This window comes from Phyllopteryx taeniolatus, chromosome 20, assembly GCF_024500385.1.
Source record: "Phyllopteryx taeniolatus isolate TA_2022b chromosome 20, UOR_Ptae_1.2, whole genome shotgun sequence".
Taxonomy (NCBI): Eukaryota; Metazoa; Chordata; class Actinopteri; order Syngnathiformes; family Syngnathidae; genus Phyllopteryx; species Phyllopteryx taeniolatus.
The window spans coordinates 8,431,700-8,453,746 of NC_084521.1; the positions used below are offsets into that span (position 1 = coordinate 8,431,700).

Consider the following 22,047-nt stretch of genomic DNA (forward strand, 5'->3'; position numbering starts at 1 on the left):
AATTGGTCATAAAATGTGATCTAATCTTCTTATAAGTCACAAAAATAGACACACTCTGCTTAAACTAATACCACTCGAACAATTACACATGGTAGACGACTGGTTAGCACAGAGGACCTGGGTTAAAATTCGGCCTCGCCTCTATGGCGTTAGCATGTTCTCTCTGTGCCTGTGTGGGTTTTGTCCGGGTACTCCGGTTTCCTCCGACATCCCAAAAAGACATCCATGGTAGGTTGATTGAAGACTCTAAATTGCCCGTAGGTGTGACTGTGAGTGCGAATGGTTGTTTGTTTGTATGTGCCCTGCGATTGGCTGGCAACCGGTTCAGGGTGTACCCCGCCTATCGCCCAGAGTCAGCTGGGATGGGCTAAAGCACGCCCACGACCCTAGTGAGGATAAGCAGTATAGAAAATGGATGGACGGATGGACAACATCATAAAAACCTTAGTCAACTGTGAAATATCCACCATGGTTTGGGCCTCAGGGTTTGGGACTGATTTTCCTCGTCAGGGCCTGGACCCAGCGCTATCATTGAGGGAACAATGAATTCTCAAGTGTCAAGATATTTTCAGGAGAATTTTCTGTCAGTTGAAGCTTAATAGAAGACGGCTATTTAAGAAGGGAATGTTTGCCAGGAAGTGAGGTTTGAAAAGCCACTCAGTGGATAGTACTAAGACCGGTTAGCAAGCCATTAAACACGTCCAACCTCTCCACCGGATTGTTTTCCTGCCCTTGTCTGCTCTCAGTCTTTCACTGCTTTTAGCTATTGTCGCTTTGCTCAGTAGGGCAGAATTCAATTTCATGTAAAATTTTGCCACACCAGGACATGATCATTTCACACCAGAAATGGCTGTGGTGCTGCATCTTTACTTTAAAATGATACTATGATTGTGTGTGTGTGTGTGTATATGTATATATATATATATATATATATATATATATATATATATACATATATATATATATATACATATATATATATATATATTTTTTTTTTTGTGCAGGTACTCTGGCTTCCTTGCACAGTCCAAATTCTGAAAATGTGAGTATGAAAGTTTTTTTTTTCCATGGCTTTTTTCCAATTGGTTTTCAACCTGTCCAGGGTGTACCCCGCATCAAAAGCTGGGATAGCCTCCAGCTCACCCACAACCCTAATGTGGGCAATCACTATAGAAAACGGATGGATGTTTGTAAACAGTAAATAATTAATTCCACTGATTGTTATTCATTTGTTTCCATCTCATTACTTTTAATGAAGATGGGTAGCGGAAGTGACGATAGTTTCTCCAAGAGACAGTGGAGATTGTCTGACATCACATGAAAGTGGCCCATTATGGAGCTCAGACTATGTCAAAGTCATTATCTGGAGTCAAAACAGTTTGGCCTGTTTGTGTCAGATTGTCAAAGCGTTCGATTTATAAATGCTCTGCGTGGATTTGTATTACTTTTTAGATATTAAATTAAGAACTTGCTCCTGCCGAACATAGAACACATTTGCTGAGCATGAGAAAGTCTATTATAATTCACCCAGACACACAGCATTTTATTACGCAACGTGTATCAGCAAATTACAAAATTGGCAAAACTCATTTACCCTATGCCCAAATACTCAAATTATCTTTGTAATGAGATCACACAGGAAGGCATAGAATTAAAAACATTTTCCTTTCACATCTAAGTCTTGGTCAGTTTAAATGAAATGTTCAGTGGTCATATACTGGGAATTATTCATGAATTGTGACATCCATTTTATTCATTCAGAGGGTGCAATACAAATAAAAATGACAAGGACATCTTTTTTTTCACATCAAAGCTAGCACATTGAAATAAAGCTAAATCCAAAATACTGAAACACTGAACTCCAAGTGCCGACTCATGTTCAAATAATGTAGTAGACTCCTCTCCTTTAAGCCTTGATCAACAAGCATGCACATTTGTATCACAAACGAGATGTAAATGTATGCACACTAGATCGTTTGAACAGCTTAAAGACAAATGAAATAAATGAATGTTAATGTAACAGTCAAAAATGAAATTGTGTTGATCTTTTTTCAGTTGATGAGGGCGCCTATTCACAATGAAATGCAAGAGCCACCAGGCGTCAGTGTCAGCTATGTATACGGCACAAACATTAACTCTAGGTGTTTAAAATAAAACAGATGTATATATAACTTCATATATATAGATATATATAGATATTTATAACACAAATATAGATTCTTATTTTTCCTTGTTCATTTTGACAAATGAACACATGACCTGGAACAGCGAAACCATAAGAAAGTGATTCCTCCATGTGAGTTATCTAAGAGGGGTCCATTTTCACATCGGAGCATTGCACCTTGGGTGATATAAAGATGACCTTTGTACAAAAGGTAATCCATCTGATTCTAAGGAGGCAGATTTTTTTTTTTTTTTTTTTTTTTTTTTAGTGGCTAATAATAATGTGCTCGGTGCAAGTGTAGTAGTGGCTGGGAAATGAGGCTATACTGTGATGTCCGTATGATAGTGTCGGAGGAGGACATAAAACAAGCAGTTCTCTTGTTCACTTTAAGAGCAAATGAGAGAAAGTGAGATCTGGTTTCAACCCAGTCAGTTCCTCATATATATCCCCTCTGCATATTATAACAAGGCCTCCCTCACCAAACCATAACCCAGAAGGATGACAACTAGTCGGTAGCCGGCTGATATTCTTGTACCTGTGAAAAGAAGAAACACAAAAGTTAAATTAGCCACACAGTCACGTAAATAGTCACGCTAAGTAGGAGATCTTTGGGAAACTGTGGTTGCTCGAAAGTAGGAACCACAGTTCGATCAACTAATCCATTTATCCACCATACATCAAAAACGCTTATCCTGGGCGGGGCCAAAGAGAGCTGGGACCTATTCTGGGTTAATTGAGTGGCATGGTACATCCTAGACTGATCACCAGTCAATCACATGGCTGAAACATAAAGGCAGATAAGTATCCACACTCACTTTCACACCTACAGGTAAATTAGTCTTGATGTGATATGCATCTTTGTGCATTTAAAATAAACTGGATTAGCTAGAGACAACCGATGCGGTCTGTTAGCCCCAATTTTTAATTAAACCGCTTGTGAGAAGGGACTCATTAAAGATGCTAATATGAAGTTTACAAAGTATATTGATAGAATCAGCATTATATCTGGATCTTTCAACACTGGTCTTTCACTTCATTAGGTTTATTGAAACACAGGCCCCAAATTCACAGAGGAGAAAATCGTTTTTGCTGTTGTCGTGTTCCTCTGCATGAAAGGGGGTGAAACATGCCCACGAGAGTTAACAACAGCTTTGACTGATTCAGAAGACCAACTTTAACTGCTTGCGAGTCAAGGACACAAAACTGTCAACAAGATGCTGCTGAATCAGAGAATGAAAACCTCTCTATACAAAGTTATGTGTAGTGTAATCATTATTGAATAATTATTATTGATGAAAATAGCTCATGAATAATTAAAAGGCAGGTCCAAATGGAAACTAGAAACCCTTTAACTTCAGCTGGCTTTTTGCTGCAGGTCCAAGTTCCCCATATCTGAAATTATTGGCTATTTACATGTATATTTCAAGCGAAACAATCAAATTCCATTTTTTTCCTCTTTAGCTTGCCATGGTGCATATCCAAATTTTGCCACTTAAAAGGCAAACATCAACATAAATGCAGTGGTAATCCAGCCTAACTGGCTAACCCATACTTTTCATCTCACAACAGAAAAGGAACCCTACAACCATACAATGTATGAAAAACACATCTCATATTAGAAGTTGTAACAAGGTTCTGCATATGCATTTCACAAATGTATGGTTTCCATTCCGAATGTAACACAACATTATTTCAGTAGCTTTAGTCCATTAGGTTGCTGTGACATCATTTATCAAAATCATTTGAAAGTCTGGAAATTGATATATAGCAAATCACATGCTAATGATTTTCTGCATGGAAGTGTGTCTAAGAGGACACAACTGTGACACCAGAGCAACTTTATACTTCACTTAGGCATTACAAATTTTTGTAACAAACTATCGGGAAAAGAAATTACGTGGCACTGCTATTTGTACCTTTTCAGTGTCAGTGAAATGATCCGTTAGGGTCATCGTTACGTAATTAAAAAAATAATGCTGCCAAGGTATAGCGAAAGTTTGTATGAATGTACCTCAGTCTAGTTGAGACAAACTAAAATGAATGTAGGTTGTTATTATTTTTTGGAATTGTTAAGTTTTATGATGAATCACAAATAATGCCCTATGATCTTCATCTTCATAACATTGTCATGGAACAGAATTCAAAAATGAAAAAAAAGTTATTTAGACTCAAGGCATGATAATAGATGCATGATTGAAAGAAATACTTACCTGTGTTGGGAATAGACTGGGTGTTAGACTATGTAAACCCCACATTATAAGCATCACTATTGAATTTACATGTACAGTCTTTGTTGCACTACACATGTATGAAATGAGGCCTGGCTGGGCTGTCAGGTTGCAAAGGTACATTGGTGTCATTGGGTGGAGGTCCAAAACACTGCTCTATGAAATCCCCAAACTATGCTTTCCCTACAATACAAACAATGCATAAACACATATATAATTCAGGTGATATAAAAACAGGAGTGCCACAGATGAGCTACAAACATCCTTCACAGAAAATAATAAATTCAGAAGAGAGACTGTTCTGCAAAACCAGGCACTAACTCAACAAAGCTCCTGAGCTTTTTGCAATTAAAGCACAATTACCAGTATGTGGATGGAAGATAAAGTTTTATTATCTTGAGGTGGAGTGTCCGTCCTTGCTTTGATTTTCCAATGTTTCTTTGGTCAGAAAAAAAGAGCCTGGCAGTGTAAATCTGTCACACTGCTAATTCATCTGTTGTTAGTAGCATTCGATAACAGATTAGTCGTGTTCATTTTTTTTCCTTCATTCGCAGGCCTTCCAGGTTTTAACCGTCAAAATTATGCTAGTATACCTGGCCCATTTAGGAAAGAAACAATCCCCCAAAACATGAAAATAAAATCTTTATAAAAAGGCACACACTTTCAAAAACTTAAAGATAAATTATTATTTCCTCTTGGTTAATTTTACAATAATCTCATCAATGTAACACATGACAGGAATTTACATCATGTTGGCTTGTTACGGGCGGCACGGTGGACGACTGGTTAGAGCATCAGCCTCACAGTTCTGAGGACCCGGGTTCAATCCCTGACCCCGCCTGTGTGGAGTTTGCATGTTCTCCCCGTGCCTGCGTGGGTTTTCTCCGGGCACTCCGGTTTCCTCCCACATCCCAAAAACATGCATTAATTGGAGACTCTAAGTTGCCCGTAGGCATGACTGTGAGTGCGAATGGTTGTTTGTTTGTATGTGCCCTGCGACTGACTGGCAACCAGTTCAGGGTGTACCCCGCCTCCTGCCCGATGACAGCTGGGATAGGCTCCAGCACGCCCGCGACCCTAGTGAGGAGAAGCGGCTCAGAAAATGGATGGATGGATGGATGGCTTGTTACGGAATATTTTAATACAAATTTTTGCTGTCATTTGTAATGCATGACCTTGTTCCCCTGACTTCGTTGCAGTGAGCGTGGGCACATTTCTCACTCAGTGATGTGTGAATGTAAGTCTGAATTGTTATATATTTAATTCATATGAAGTGCTCTGAGGTGCATTTTTTTTGTATGAAAATATTTTTGATTGAATATTATCTGTCTCTATATGTGCCCTGTGATTGACTGGCGATCACGCCAGGGTTTGCGTCACATTTTGCCTGAAGTCAGGTGGCATTGGCTCAAGCGCTGTGCTACCCTGAACTGGATAAACACTTTGGAAAATGGATGGATGAATTTATTAACATAATCTCAAGGTCTTAAATGCAACACATTTCATTTTTACCCTTGGCCTATTTCTTTTTTACCTAAATATTATCACTCCTTTTGCTAATTGAGTCTTGAAAATATGTGATGTCAAAAAAGTATCAGTATAAGTAAAAGCATGAAATATTTATTTATTTAGACATAGGATGTCATGTTTTTCAATAAAGATTGCCGGGCCACGAAAGAGAAGCAGTGGGAACAGTTCTGTTTTTATAAACTAAAATCAGATTTTTGCAGGGAAGGATTTGGGATTAGATGTGAGAAAAACACATACTGGAAACATGCCAAGCCTGATGATCTAAAATACATGTTCATATCCTCTTCACATAATTTGTTTAATTTGAATTATTTTAGAGGTTCACCTCTCCAGCATCCCAAGTCTATCATTTTCTCCTCTTGATTTTGACCTGCTTATCAGCCACCCTAATTTATTCTGTGACCCTAAAGGTTTGGACTCACTGGTAGTTAATATTCATGATGTTAAAAAATCCAAAATATACCTCTGAATACTCAGAGTGAGTCTCTGTCAGAGCTGCATCTGCTGGGCTGGAAAAGATTGGATATTTTTCATTTTGTTCTACTTAACCTAACACAACATTGCAAAGTTTGCCAAAAGGTCTTGGCTCAGTGAGATGGTACTGTGAAATATCTATTTCAGGCCTGCGAGGCAACGAGGCTCAACAAGACAATGAGCTGAATCACTAGCACCTCCATGGGGAACTCAGACTGGCTTAGAGCCAGTTTGATCTGTCCCTGATGATGCCCTGGCTGGCTGAAGAGGTACGTGTCTCTTCCACTTGTTTGCCTTATTGTCTGGTAAATTTGTTGTAAACTGTGTTGTCTGCTTAGTTTGAAGTCTGTCTCATTGGCAGAACCATTTGTAAATTTCTGCCTGCTTACAAATTTGGTTGTTCAGTCTTTGTAGTTGAAGAAAAAACACTTTTAGACCCAAGCATTTTTCCATTTGCCTAAAGACATCCGTGAGTGCAGATTCTGTGATGTACTAAAGCCAGCAGCTGAAATTGCATTGCTCCATTTTGTTGTATTATATAATTAAACAGAAGCAATTTATTAGTGTCGACAGGAGACAGAACTTGGAGATGGGAGAGATTGTTGAGATTTGACAAGGCTTGGCTTTTTATCATGGGCCTGGATGGTTGACACTGAAATAAAATGAACAGTTCCACATTAAGAGGCTTTTTGTAAAATTTCAGCTGTAGGAACAATGATTGAGAGGCATGTGATGAAGTTAAGCACAATGGGGCAGATACAAAGGAGAAAATTCACCAAGGATGGCAGAGCAAGCAGAAATCACAAACGCTCCCACCCAGCGGTGTAGTTCAGTTTGATCATATCAGTAAGCCCTGATGAGACTTGTGTAGTTGTGTCAACAACACAAATAGCGTGACATAATCATAAACAGCGTGAGTTTGCCAACTTGTGTAACATGGAAATGAAAATTCCCTGCCCAACATTCAACAGACAGCAGCGAGATGAACCCCACGCTACACACAACCGTAGCATACGACTGTGACCGGTAACCTAAACGAAAGCGTGCTTAATAGTGGTGTTGTACGTGTTGAAATCATGGGACCATTTGCAATAAATCAAACTCCTACTACCTGGTGGAAACATCGCTGATGATATTAAAGATGACAGAGTGACATATAGCACAGTGATCTGATTATTAGCATTGGGCCAACACCAACGGTCTCAGGTGGAATCGTGCCTTCTCCGACAAGTTTGAATGCACGGCCTGCATGAGTACTCTCTTGTAATCCATCTTACATACAACAAAAGTCCAAAAACACATATTTTGATTGAGTGCAGTCTGTTTGTGCCAGCTAGAGCTTTATTCAACAGATCATGGCAAGTTTCAGAGTAGTAGTGAAACTTTATGGACATCTTGGTGATCCAGATATTTGTTCAACAATATTTCATGGCACTTTCTAATCACAGACGTGTCGGTAACTTCTACCATGATTTAAAGAAATTTTTAACCCACACGAGATCAATCCAGTACCATTCCATTCAGTTTCATTTGTGTAATTATAATGTTTGGTAGATATAAATACAGGTCATGTGAGTCAGAATGATCCATGGAAGCATTCAAATATACATAAAAAGTCAAACCATGCACTGGCTGGATTACTCATCGGTGCGCATCTGTGGTCATTCACAAAAGGTTTCCTTTTACCGTGGTCACCTCTGAGATTTGACAAGAAAGGAGGAACGACGGAGGGCAAGATCAGATCAGACACAATGCACAATGGTCATTGCAACGCACTATTGCAATATTAGTCATTCCAACTGCTCCAAGTGCTAGAGGACTCTGCATCTTTTTGCACAATTGTCCAAAAAATTTTTTTTACCGGCATTAACAGATAACTTGCAAGCCTTTATTGCTCAGTGACTGTTTTTCTCAATGTCTCTATGTCTCAAAAGTGTTCTCTGTCAATTGACTGTCTGTTGTCGTACTTGAGCGTCTCCAATTACCAGAGACAAATTCCTTGTGTATTTTTTGGACGTTACTTGGCAAATAAAGATGATTCTGATTCTGAGACAACAGACGACACTGATGGGGAGAAGCTGTGAACACGTCATATGTTGTCATTTGAAAGTTCCCTACCGTTTAATTGTCAGTGCAACGAGTTCATGTGATGACGCTTATCTACTGTACCTAATGCCTAAACAAAGACATGATAAAAACCTCAATGGTTACACGTCTCGTCCTGTTAGTAAAGCTGCCTATGGCTGTGGCGGGTATCCAACCCAAAGAAACTTATTTATCAGTGTCAAACACAGCAAAAAATGATACACAGCAACATATAATTGTCAGCATAATGTTGCTGTCTGATAATGGGGTTTATTGAACTTTTTTTACCTCATTCAGTAATAATCTATCTGTGTTTCGGTATGGGTGCAGGAGGTGAGCCGAGCTCAGAGCATGACTGAGTTAATGTTTGAACTGTCTGACCGCTTCGGAAATGATTGTCATTAAAAGGTGGGCCAGTAAAATTATGACTGAAATTAGTTTGATAGGGAGAGAAATGAAAAATATGGAGGTAATGAGAATTTAATCTCCTGAGGATAAAATGTAGACTATTACAGTACAAGGGCAACTTTACTTTGCCAAGATGAACAAGAAAAAAATATATACTACAAAAATGACTATAAAAAGGCAATATTGCTTTTAATTTGTCAATAAAATTTAAAAATAACTTTTCTATTTATTTGAAGTTTAAATTATTACTAAAACAATATTTCCACCCAGTGGTCTATTTCAATTTGGTTCACCACCGTATGGGTTATTTGGGAGCGGTAAACCTTAAGCAGGCTTGCGTTTTCACTGCTGGGTGTAAATTAGGGACATAAATTGCTAATAGTTTTCAGTAATCCACAATATCTTTTAACAGTTCTTTCATTTTCCTATACTCTGTATAACACAGAAGTGACTTTTCTTTGTTAACCAATCAACACATAAAAAACTGATTCATATATTTCTGTCATTGGCTTCACCTCGCATTTTTCTTAATTTTTTTAAAATGTATTTTTATGTTGCGTATGGCAACTACGTTCTGTGATTCAAATTTTCCTTTTTGTCTTTGCCTCCTGAAGATTTATTGCTATAAGATGATAAATTAGTTATTTAATTGCCTGTCTAATGATGCAGTTATAGTTTGGTTCGCTTCTGTTAATCACACATCATGTACCGTATAGGTAGACAGCACTAACCTATTTATAACTACTCTTGATAAAGCTATACTTCTGCCTTTGGGTAAAGGTAATTTTTTATTTTGCTTAATCCCAATATGCTTAATTATGTCCAAAATATAAAGTATTTGTATACAAACACAGAGGTAGTTAACACTGAAATATAACCTTGGAAAATAGGGGTACAAAAATTACATTCAACTTCTTGAAGAATACCTACGGATAAAGATTTAAGAGAGAAAAAAGAAATGTTCTAATGCAATAGATGTGATAATAATGTTGAATAACTATGCTTCTCATTGGTCAAATAATTAGGTTTTGTCATGCCCATTCTGTTTTCTGTGTACAAGAGCAGTCTTTGCCATCTGGCCAAGATAACGGCTATTCAGTTGTTTACAAGTGCAAGTGTCTCCCTTGTAACAGATTGCTTTTTTGCCACTCACAATTCCGAGCTCGTTCTCAAAGCATATTGCATTGATGCAAGATGAATTCACATTTGTGTGGCTTGAAAGCACACCACATCACATTCAGACACACAAGGGCACCTTGTTCATTGGTATTTGATGCTGAAGGTGAAGCTGTTCACTGTACTATACAAAGGCCACACGCTTGATAAGTGGTTGGCACTGTTGCCTCGCAGCATAAAGGTTATGGTTATCAACTAGCTCAAACTTTTTGATTTGAGTTTACGTTCACCCTGTGCTTGTGTGGGTTGTGTCGAGGCAATCCTGCCTACATCCAAAATCATTTATGGTGGTTGAACTTAAAATTTTAATGTAGGTGTGAATGGTTGTGTGTTTCTGGTGATCAGTCCATGGTGTCTGGCCCGAAATCCTGATTTAAACCTGAAGACCAAAATCAACAATTTCACTGGTCACTTGTGAAGTGTTTATCAAGCTCTGAGCAACACAACAGCCTGTCTGACAGTCTGTCTGATATTTTGTGTTTGATGTACCCGCGCTTGCACATCTTTTTCACTGTTTAAACTTGTTCAAAGTTTACACAGCTTGTTTTACCCCCTCCACTTACAGTACATCATTCTTTTTCTCACTAGCCATATCTGTCACAGACAATATCATGTAATCTACCTACAATATACCTTAAAGGCCACAAGAACAATGGAGAGAAGGCAAATTCAATCTGAATTTGCACAGATCATGCAAACCAAAGAACCACCAGTGGAGGAAGTCTCAATTTGTATTATTTCAGCAGTGTCCGAGTTAATTTGGAGTGTGTCATACGCACGTAAATAACCACTCTGACTTAATCTAGATGACTGAAGTGTGAAAACCCTCGGAATTTAGACATTTCCATTTTGTTCTCCCAGACTCAAGCGCGAGACATGCATTAATCAGACCACACAGAGCTCCCTTTGTTCTTATTTTCTGCACTTATGCACACTATCCCCTCACCCTGATCAAGCCTCTGATTGTGGCTTTGAGCTGCGACTGTTCGGTATAGGCATATTTACCCCCCCTGCCTGCTAGACTGATTTGGAAAATTAAGTCAATTGAACTGCTAATAAAAATGATGATTTCTTCCTTTGGAAGCTTTATGGAAATGGCTCAACTTATTATGTCAATTTCTACTATCAGTCTGTACGGTGTAGGCATTTCAGATGAATGCTGTCCTTTCAGCTTAACTTTAAGGAACTCTAGAACCATGATGTAGTTAAGCACATATTAATAATAAAATGTGACCAATTCCTTTGCAATTTGCTTAACTTTATTGCAGGCTGGCTGACTGGTAAAATGCTGAGGAATGTCTATGATAAAGACATAATATTAGATTACTTATATTACAGTTTTAGTATTATAGCAAAAACATTATTATGTTTTAAACCTGTGCAGGGTACAATTAAACACTACCAAGGCACTATGGAGCGAAATGTGCTGCCCAGTGTCAGAAAACAGGTCATGGATCCTCCAACAGGATAATAGATCAAAACTGTGATAACTTTAGTCAGTTTAAAATTATTTCATTGTCAATTGTGTTTTATTTGTGTCTTTAACTGAACGGTAAAGGTAATTTTTTAAAACTATATGTATGAAGTGACAAGACTGACACGAGGACAGTTTTTAAAGGTGCACTTCTGTCAGTATAACATAGGTCCAAATGAGTCTGTGACTGTGCGGTTTGTTGATTGAATGCAAAAGGCAATTAACGGCACAAGGCTAGCAAACAACTGGATCAGATTTCCGTGTGTTCGTGACATGGAAACTTAATAGGGAGCAGAGGATGAGTCTTAACCTCAAAATATCACCCTCTTTTAATTTTTCCCCCAAATACCATTTCAGCTCACGTCCTCTATAAGTGGGCCAACAATACAATGCTTGAATTTTTCTTCTGAACAACCCTAACCCTAACCGACAGTAACACCTTTGAAGAATCCTAATGTGACATCACTATGAATGCTTGGCCTCCCCAACCCACTAGACGCTGTAATATCGCCAAGAACCAATCAGACAAACGCTCTAATTAAATTAGAATAACAGCAATCCAAGAGGAGCAAAGCTTATTTACATATGGAATATTCAGGAGAAATCCGGCCATCTTAAAGTTGGGGGAAAGACCAACTAGAATAGCTTGAAAAAAGGGAATTCTGGGCATTTCCAACCCGAATTATGTTGCAAACCCAGTTAAAGGACATCAAAGATGATTTAAAAAAAACATTTTAAAATGATAGGAGACCTTTGACACATGCCCTTACAGATGCTCTTAACAGTACATGAAAAGAGCGTGTTAAAAAAATAAAATAAAAAGCTCGATGGAACAATTCCTTATACATTAAAATAAACTTACCTTTTTTATTATTAATAATACTTCATGTTTAGTACATAAACCTTCCCAGTCCCCATGAGTTTAAGGTCACAAATACTATACTTAAAATAAATAAACAATAATTTCCTCATTTATATACCTGAGCTGGGGTTGTGTTTAGCGGTATTGGAGGATGTGTGAGAGGTAGATGAGGAGTCCACCCTCTGGTCTGAACTCATGCTGTCTTGGCCCACAGAGGAGGTGGGCTTTCTTGGTTTCTTGTCTGTCAGGTGCAGAGGGGAGCTTTTCTTGGGAGGCTGCAATGGACGTCTGGCTCTGGCTGAGACGTTGACCCTCAGCCAAGCTTGGGTTTTGTAATCCACAATCCCGCCATAGTTGGCTTGTGTCACACGACACTCGTACAAGCCCTCATCACTCTTGCTGACTCTGGAGATCTGTAGCTTGTGAGAGATATCGTTGCCCTGCACTTTGACTGTCTGTAAAAATAAGACCAGAAGAAGACTAATGTCATTGCACTGAAAAGTACAAAGTTCTGTTATGTGCTGTGCAATCAACTGGTTACAAAGGAGACAGCTGTATGATTGAATGAAATCAAGCACACGAGAGCTGTCAATTTTCTGTTTTTACAAAGGTAGAAATGCTATGTTATGTTGCTTTTTGTTTAATAATGTGTTTATTTTTAAGGCTGCAATTGACAGTGATAACAACTGTACTGCATCATAGATACAGGTCTTTCTAGTATTCTGGGTTCCTTATTATGTTCCATAAGCGGAAACATCTCCACAAAGTACAGTCATAATACAGCTTGCAACTTCAGGAAACAAATCTTTAGAGTGCAGTTTTCACTTCTCTAATGTAGTGACCACCATTATAACAAGACACCTGTTGTTTCAGGAAGGTTCAATAGTATAATCTTAGTAATTGACATTTAATATCTCAGACCTGTCCATTTGTCCTCCATATGTGTATTTGAATATATTAATCTTGTCGGATGCCCATGGTGAAGAGAATTGTGTGGCTCAGTAGTGAAAGAGCGTGCATACTAGTCGAAAAGGAATGCTAGTAACTGCGATTGAATAAATGAATGGAGCCCGTTTGATTCTAATAATACCCTGCCTCTATATTTTGTTGATTAGCTCCTTTGGAAAGTTTCAGGAAATCAGCTGCTATTGTGCGTTCTCTGCATGCATCCCTGAGGTTCCAATACAGTTGCTGTGTTTACTTCACCAATGCAACAAATATACTTGAGTAAGTTATAATGTAGAAACTTTCAAATATGTATTTACTTTTGGGTTAACCCTAAGTTAGATCCTTTATATGTATATTGAATGTTGGTGTATGTATTTTGACTGTATGAAAAAATATGAGCAGCTCATGGCATGGCAGAAGATCTTTTTGATTTTCAGTTCACTGGTGTTAACACACGATTTCCCTTCCTTGTCTGAAAATTTGACGGGTGTTGATGGACTGACAGATTTAAAATGCTCAGCCCTCACTACTGGCCCCACCGCTCTCTGCTAAGAAGGATCACATACTGTGCTTTTGTGTACTTTCAGGATTGGAAAACCTCATGACCAAAGTGACAATGTCCATGAGGTGATGTCTGTGGTTTACTCCGTTTCGATGACTTTCACTTTTCACAGTCTGTTCTTGTCAGTCTTGGCCTCATCATTCAAATCTGACCTGCCGTAATTGTTTCACCCTGCTGCATCTTTTTAACTTTGTCTTCAGCTACCCAATTATTTGTTTTCATTTTTTATATTCCAATACCCCAAGTATTTTGTTAATTTGGTGTTGCTATGTCTGTATTTAGGGCCACCTTATTGGATCACACACATGAACTGTAATTCTATAGAGAACAATGTTCCCACAACAAATACTATTCAGTCTGGGCATGTAGTGTCGTGGTTGAAATTGAGCTGATGTTTCCCAATTTTATTTTCAATGTTGTTTCTTGTTTATGGTTTGGTGTTACTGTTTCTTCCCATTCCTGTTTCAATAATTGCCTCCCAAGTGTGGATTTAGCCAGTTTGGTTTAGTTTCCACACTGATTGTCTTTTTGTGTAATGGACCCTGGGTTAAGAGGTTAAACAGATTGTCTTAACAGCAAGAAAGTTTTAGGTTCACCATCAGCAGTCAAGTGAATCGGTTTGGTGACCAGCTGCAGACATTTCTCTGTTTAAGGCACCTTGTCCATGTCTAGCGTTGACAAAATGTACTGTGCCTGAATAAGTACAACCGCTTTGAAAAGAATGATTTTGATAAAACTGAATTTTATAGAACATTTTATTCTTAACATTGAAGTATGATTAATAATAGCACTCTGATTACAAGATTTGTCATGATATTCAAATTAGCTGTTGATAAATACACCCTACATAACATTTAAATCTAGTATTATATATTAGCGCCATGGTTTTTAAGGACAGCACAAGTCTTTGGTGAGATATTGGTACAGCTATATATTTTTTTTTTCATTCTTGAAGAATAATTTATTTCAGAGGCAGGATACTGAATTGGCAGTGATGCTCTATTTGTGTCTTCAAAATTATTCATGTGTTTGATTGGATTCATATCAGGAGTCAAACTTGGCCACTTAATCACTTTCACCATATTTTTTAGAACTGCAACAGTTTGTCTTGGATGGATGGATCATTGACATGTTGGAAAAGTGCCTGACGACCAATTATTAAAGTGTTGGTAGCATCTTCTCTTTCAGTAATGATAGCGGTACCGTTGTAAATTTATGTTTTTGTCAGTGAATTGTAGCTCCCACGGCAGCACCCATGCAACACACATAAGGACACTACCTCCACCATGTTTTAAAGCTGGCACCATGCATTTTTCCTTACACTCAAGGTATTTTTCTGCTTTCAAAATGTGAAAATAATGTGCTTGTGTATGCTGACTTCTAAGTAATACTTTGCTTTTCTTGTAGCTGTGACCTTTTTTTGTGCAAAGAAATGATTGTCTCTCTCAGGTCTTCCATGCGGTGCCCTTGTTGAGAGCTACAATTCTCCCACAGGCAGCCGCGCCTCCTGATAGGAACCACTGCCACTAGGTCGAGCCTGTGAAGGAAGAACAGTGGCACGTGCAAAAGGGAGGCTGTATTTACAGTGGACATTTATTTTATGGCTCCTCGCCTAGCAAGGAATTAGTACAGGGCTAAGACTCTGGTAATCTGTCCTTGACCAGCAGCCATTGACAGATATAAAATAACTTGACATAATGGGACCCTCTCATATAGATGTTGCTGAACTCTGGAGCCAGTGAGCACTTCATTTACTGAGTGGGGACTGGCACAGATGCCTGGTGGTTAAGCGCCTGATGGAAGAGAAGAAAGAAATCTAATAGGCCACTTCTAATAAAGCTACAAATGGGTCTGTGTCATAAATAAATTCATTAAAACGTTTCACCTCTCGTTTTCCTTCATGTTATCATCAGACCAGTCTTCTAAATCAAAAAGAAGCTCTCTCTTGAGAGTTTGGGGATATTTTATCTGAATAGGACCAGGAGGTGAGATCCTGACTTTATTATCAGTTGTCAGCACAGAAACTTGGGAGGCAGAGAGATTCAGTTATCTGTCCTGTACTGTCTGGCTTTTTGTGTACGTCCAAGTGTGGTCACAATCCGCTGAGTAAAATTTGATGTGTTTGCCTATCAGCCGGGATATGATGAGGGCGGTCTTTGACCACCAATAGTGGTTTTGGTGACTTGGTATGGAAAGTGAGGTGGGGCAGTACATTGTAACTTTCCAGGGCTGTGCACTAGGTAAAGACAAAATGAACAGCAAGGCACCTTTTGTCTCTTTCCAGTGTCCAGTCCTAAACTTTTAGTCTTGATCACTGGGCTTCCTCACTCAGGTGGTAAATGACATTGACAAATTGACGGAAATTGTTTGCTTTATTCAATTGGCAAAGCTGGCCTGGATACACACTTTGATGAGATTTTGCTCAAGGATGAGGACACTGGTCTGGACTGCTGTTAGATACTGCCATTGAAGGGATTACAACTGCACATTGTCACAAGCTGGTTCATGGGTTTTTCAGCCAATGTACATAATTAACCAGATTCCCATATGTTTCACATTTCCTAGGCCACAGTTGTCATTTGAACCCCACTAGAATTTTGACGAAGACTCAGTTTCTACCCTCCGGGGGGCAGTTGGTAGTGCATCACCATAGGATAGGACTCAGTGAGACGGTTGAATGTGAGGTGCACAACCATCGAAACAATGGGGTTGTGGAAGATTCCTAGGTTATTAAAGACTTCACCAGCATCATATCTGCTTGGGGGTATTTTTTGTTTCATTTGCGTCTAGTTATCTATGAGTTTTGATTTTTGTTACTACCCAATATTTAGTTTGCCAGCGTCACAGCCTCTACAGCTCTCTAGTCTCTAGTTTATTTGATACTGACAGTCTTTTGGTATAGTGTTTGCTAATTGTGAGTAGTAGAGTTAATTTCCCCATGTTGCAACTTTGTGACGGTCATTTTTTTTTTGGCATGAAATAGGCATAACAACATTTTGGCAGCCTCCGTTGGGCTACTCCGTTGTACATAGTGCAACATGAAAAATGTGGCTTTTCTGAAACAACGCTTGTCTTTAATAAATAACTACTGTATATGTCAACAACACACAAAACAATGATGGACCTCCATTGATGTCCTTTGTTTACTGAATGATGTTCCACTTTCTTGTAGTCATAGGCAGCTTATGAAGTCACACGGGTATGATATTTAGATGACAAAGCTATCGACATACCATTCTGCCACCCCTCAGTTTGCAAAAACAGAATGATAAATTCCATACAATGGCAAATTGAATTGAAATGTACTGCTTGGAGAGTGTCTATATACTCTCCCTCATTATCATTCATTAGAACAAAGAAAAAATTATTTAGGGCCAGTGAATGTTTTTTTTTTTTTTTCTCCCCACAACCATTAGCTTTACGCATCCCAGTACTTCTAAATTGTCCAATTTCTGGCAATTACTACTCTGACTGAAATTATAATTGGACCTTGAGAGCACTGCGTTAATGATTTTGGACTTACACTTATTTTTGTCCCCTCATCATCAGGGTGAGGCTCTGGCGTTATCTCCATCTGTGAACAAAGAAAGAAAGAAAGACTTAGGATTTTGAAAGCAGCCAATCGATATAACCAGTAATGGCTACATTTACTTGGACTAAATTTAAGCACAGTATGAATCTATCATTGTTGACAAATGTAACATTACAATGACAAAAGCTCTCGCTATAACTGCATAATTCAAGTGGATACGTAATTTTTTTGTAAGAACAAAGAGCACAATTACTATTTCCTCCTAAGTAAATATATATGTGGTCTTTTATGTAGCCATCTCCTTAATGCCCTTACAGGATTATAATAGTATATCTAAATCTAGTTCATCTTCGACTCATATTTGAAATGTTCACTGCCAGTGAACACCTAATAAATAGAAAAATATCAGTAGGCTGGATACTGACAAGCATTTTCTTTATGTATATTGCTGTACTGACACAAGGTTTTACAGTATTATAGTGTCATTTTGTCGTATAGATGTGCTATAATGCAACTAAATCAGATTTGTCCAAGCTTTTCAGCAATAGTGACCACATTCGGTAGTAGTAATAACTAGTCTTTTTCCATATATTTTGTTCTGCCTTCAGCAGTAATTGCATGAGGGCCTGTTGCCACTGTTATTGAAACTCTAACACTTTATCATTTTTTATTTTTTTTTGGTCTTGTGGAATAACTACAAGCAGCTTCCACACACTGTAGAAACATAAAAGGGGCTTCAAACCAGGATCCTGTGTGACATTGTATTTCCAGAGAAAGAAATATGCCTCAACATCATCAGTCACTGCAGTAAAAGTATTATCACCCAATAAAGCTTATGACAATAATAAAATGCGTGAAAATCAGTAAAACACATTACGGAGTTATGCCACAGGGGGAAAAAATATATATACATTTTTTACACCATGCTAGCATATGTCAAGATTCTATGATCGGCTTTTTATTGTTTTTAGAGACATGGCTTTTCCTTTTTTGTTACAATGGCTATCATATGGATGTTTCTCATGCCAAGCAACGAAAACGCTAAAGAGGAGGTCATGTGATGTACCAGAACAGGCTTGGGTGGTGAAGGAAGACATGAGGACGATCTAATGCATTCCATGACTGTGATGAAAAGAGAAGGGTAGGAGAAGGATAACATGGCTACTTATCAGCATTTGCTGCAGAGAGCACTCCTTCAACTGCTGTAATTAGCACAGAGAAACCAGTGCTTCTCTCTGGAGGATGCTCTATAGACAGGTGATTAATGAGCAGAATTACTGCTGGATCCAGCTTTTTCTGTCCGCATGTAGCGTGACTCGTACATCTTGATTTCACAGATGGACCTGACATACTCTATTGTATTGAAGAGATGTCTTTAATGGGGAAGCATAATTCATTGCCCTCGGGCGTGGCATTAGACGGTTTCATGTCATTAATTTCAGCCTCCCCTTTACAAACTTCACAGCAGTTTTATGGGCTATCTGTGCAGTCTATATTTGTCACATGAGAAGGATAAAGTTAGAGTATTTCACTGGAGGAGAACTGCTTTACCTGCCTAAACATGAAGCAGCACGTTTGGAAGGCATACAGCATTTTGTGACACAATTTTCATGTACAAGTGAAGGTTTTTTTTCTCACAACACTGCTGTAGCATAATGTTAAAAGTAGGGCAGCAACTTAATTTTTTAAAATAATTGATCTTGCCTTAGTTTAGTTTATTTGGATGAAGGCAAGCCAAAGCATTGACGAACGCCAATGTACCAAGGTCATGGGAATCATAAGTAGTCATCATCAATCATACTTGTACCCATCTAAAAGAGATCTTTTAGGATGAAACTTGGTGAATGAGGTCTATTTTTGCTCTGTTGGTAATGTTCCTTAAGATAGCATTTTGGTCTGTGATAGCGATGGTGTAGTTTCAGTGACTCAGTCAGGAGTGAAGCGTCATTATTTCCACCATTTCATTTACATTTCTCGCAACGAGTGCTTTCTTAGTCAAAGCCAGCACCATTTAAAATTATCGCAAATTCAATCTTCTATCTTTTCATTCTAAAGCCCGTCCACTGTGACACTTGGCTATTCTTCGTGAAAAATGTCTCATTGAGTCCTCGTAAAATATGCGTTACAATTACTGGGCTTCAAAAGCTTAATTGACACCCTAAAACTCAAATATCATCACATGAAGAAAAACTGTCATGACTTCAACTGGAATAGAAATTAGACAATCAGCATGTGACTTGACAGTGAAAGTCCAGGATGATTGACATCCACGACTAGTTAAGTGCGTGATCAAAGTATCACTCATAAAAGTTCAAGTTCAAAAGTTAACTCATGTTAGTTCAACCATACCTGTCCAAATAAGTGAATTATTGTGCATAAAAATGGTACTCGTATGTGATTTTCATATTCCAAGTCATTAGATCTTGATTCAGATAACAAACGTCAGCTAAACCAGGAACTTTGACGTGAATGAATGAATGAGGAATAAAGCGAGCTTTGTTCTTCCTCTCGGGAACTGAGCATCACGGATTCCCCTTCTCTCTGGGTTAACAAAAACAGAGACTAGAGAGGAGGGAAGACAGGATCACTAGCCCGCTGAGTTCTCAAAACTCCCACCCCGTCAATTCGCCTGTGCGGAACAGGACACTTTTATTTTTCAATCTGAGATATATATTTGATAGACTGCGCCTTAACACATTGTTGTCTTTTTTCGGGAAATTCCACACACTGAGGATGAATACAATGCAATTAATTACAACAACAATTCTTTTGACAATATATAAAAGTGTCTTTTCACAAACATTCAAGGCAATTTTGGAAGTCTCTTGCCAATCCTCTCTTGGCACTAAAGTAGGGTGATGATAGGGTGTTTTATATGTGTGTTATAATTTAATGTTTTACAATGCATTAGTGGTTAATTTCATTTTATAATTGTGTGCGAGTTAATTAAAATAATGGTGTGATGCAATGCGTGAGTTGCATGTATTATCCATCCTCACCGGTCATTAAATTAAATGGGATTTTAAAGAGTACATTTTTTATTGTTACAAATGATTAAAACATATGAATGCTGACTACTTTATGACAATTCATGTCTTAGTTGTATTACTGTCTGTTAGGTAAATGAAGGTTTTTATGAGGAGACCGTTTGGACCCTGGAATTAATTATTCCCAATATAATTCTTTTTAATGGGGAATTATGTTCTGAAACAACAGAACTACATAGTGGTCAAACTTCGAGATATCAATGGACTCCTAGAAATAATATACTGTATATGCTCATGTCACAATGTGGAGTACGATCCGAAAATATTTCAATTGTTTGACCTTCACACAGATTATATAATTTCTATTTCAGATTTTCAACCCAATAAGGTTTTAATGACTTACACCGCGATCGTGTGATTGACTCAATGAGGTAACACTGCAAAAGCACTTGATCTTTTGTGTGAGGCCTTTGATATATTCTCTACAAATTACATAAACTATCACAAGAGATAAAAACACATTTCTCTTGGCCGTTTTTAAACACCATAAACCTGAGTCCACTGCAACTGTATGCATTTCTGGTTGTGCTTCATGGTACAATATACAGTATATTCCAAACTGTGACATAATACTATTTCAAACAAAACAAAAACAACAACAACCATGATTTAAGAAGTCCAACATGGAAGAGGCAAAAAACACAAAACAGTAACTTGTACCGTGATGAATGATATGCTAATTGCAAACAAATATATCTCAGGATTGTTGCTATGCACAGACACAATCTGTAAAACAATCGGACCAGAGAATGTGGGAACTTTTCACTATTAAAAACGTAGACTAATTGATGACAACACAAAAACAATAAATCATAAATTGGAATCACGATGTTATGAATAGACAGTGACTCTTTAAATACTATTCAATACGCTGTCTCTCATGAGTTTATAAGCATAAACTAAACTAAGTTAACGAAAATGTTGACACTGATCAATAGCTATTGGAGAGCAGTTCCAACTGTCAAACTTCACAAAAGCATTCCACATTCCAGGGATTATTTGCTTTTGAAAGTAAATCACTTGAGCCACTGGGTTTCAAAAACCACCCCACGGGTTTGAGGAGACGGCATATTTAATCCAAGTGTGTTGTACCAGTGTGTCACCGTGCGCTTGCCGTGTTTAGAGTTGCGCTTAAATTGAATGAAAAGGCACGAAGAGGAGAATTAATCACAATAAAAGAACATTACCATGCATTGGTACAAAGAAATTCATGTAGAAAGACGTTTTGGGACAGAGGATTTGTTGGAATTTTCCATACAAAAAGAGACGCAAACACACCCTTTTCATACCAAACAGGTGGGAAATAACAAGGGCAATGTTATAGAGAACATTTATCACAGTCGTAGCGAACTGTAAAAATATTCACTGACTCCTGCTTGAAGATGTTTTTGGGTCTCAGTTTAGTTGTTAACCCTAATTACAGCCCACAGTTGACAGGAGTTCCTTTCACATGCAAACACTAATCCCCTTCACAGCCCATTGGTTTATGACAAGGGATATGTTAATTACCTGTAAAGCCTTCAATTGTACATGTAAATACATCAAAGTGCACTATTA

The 22,047-nt window shown here is 38.1% G+C and overlaps 1 protein-coding gene across 1 annotated transcript in view; it reads right to left on the reverse strand.

Annotated features, from left to right (window-relative positions):
- Positions 1-1,718: 1,718 nt before the first annotated feature.
- The window catches only part of vstm2a (V-set and transmembrane domain containing 2A), a 49,167-nt gene continuing 28,838 nt past the window's right edge, over positions 1,719-22,047 (reverse strand). Inside the window, exons 3-5 of the mRNA XM_061758869.1 lie at positions 17,435-17,485; positions 12,520-12,856; positions 1,719-2,699 (exon numbers count right to left, since the gene is read on the reverse strand). Of these exons, the coding sequence (XP_061614853.1) occupies positions 2,623-2,699; positions 12,520-12,856; positions 17,435-17,485 (465 nt within the window). The 3' untranslated portion in view covers positions 1,719-2,622. The remainder of the gene's footprint in view (positions 2,700-12,519; positions 12,857-17,434; positions 17,486-22,047) is intronic.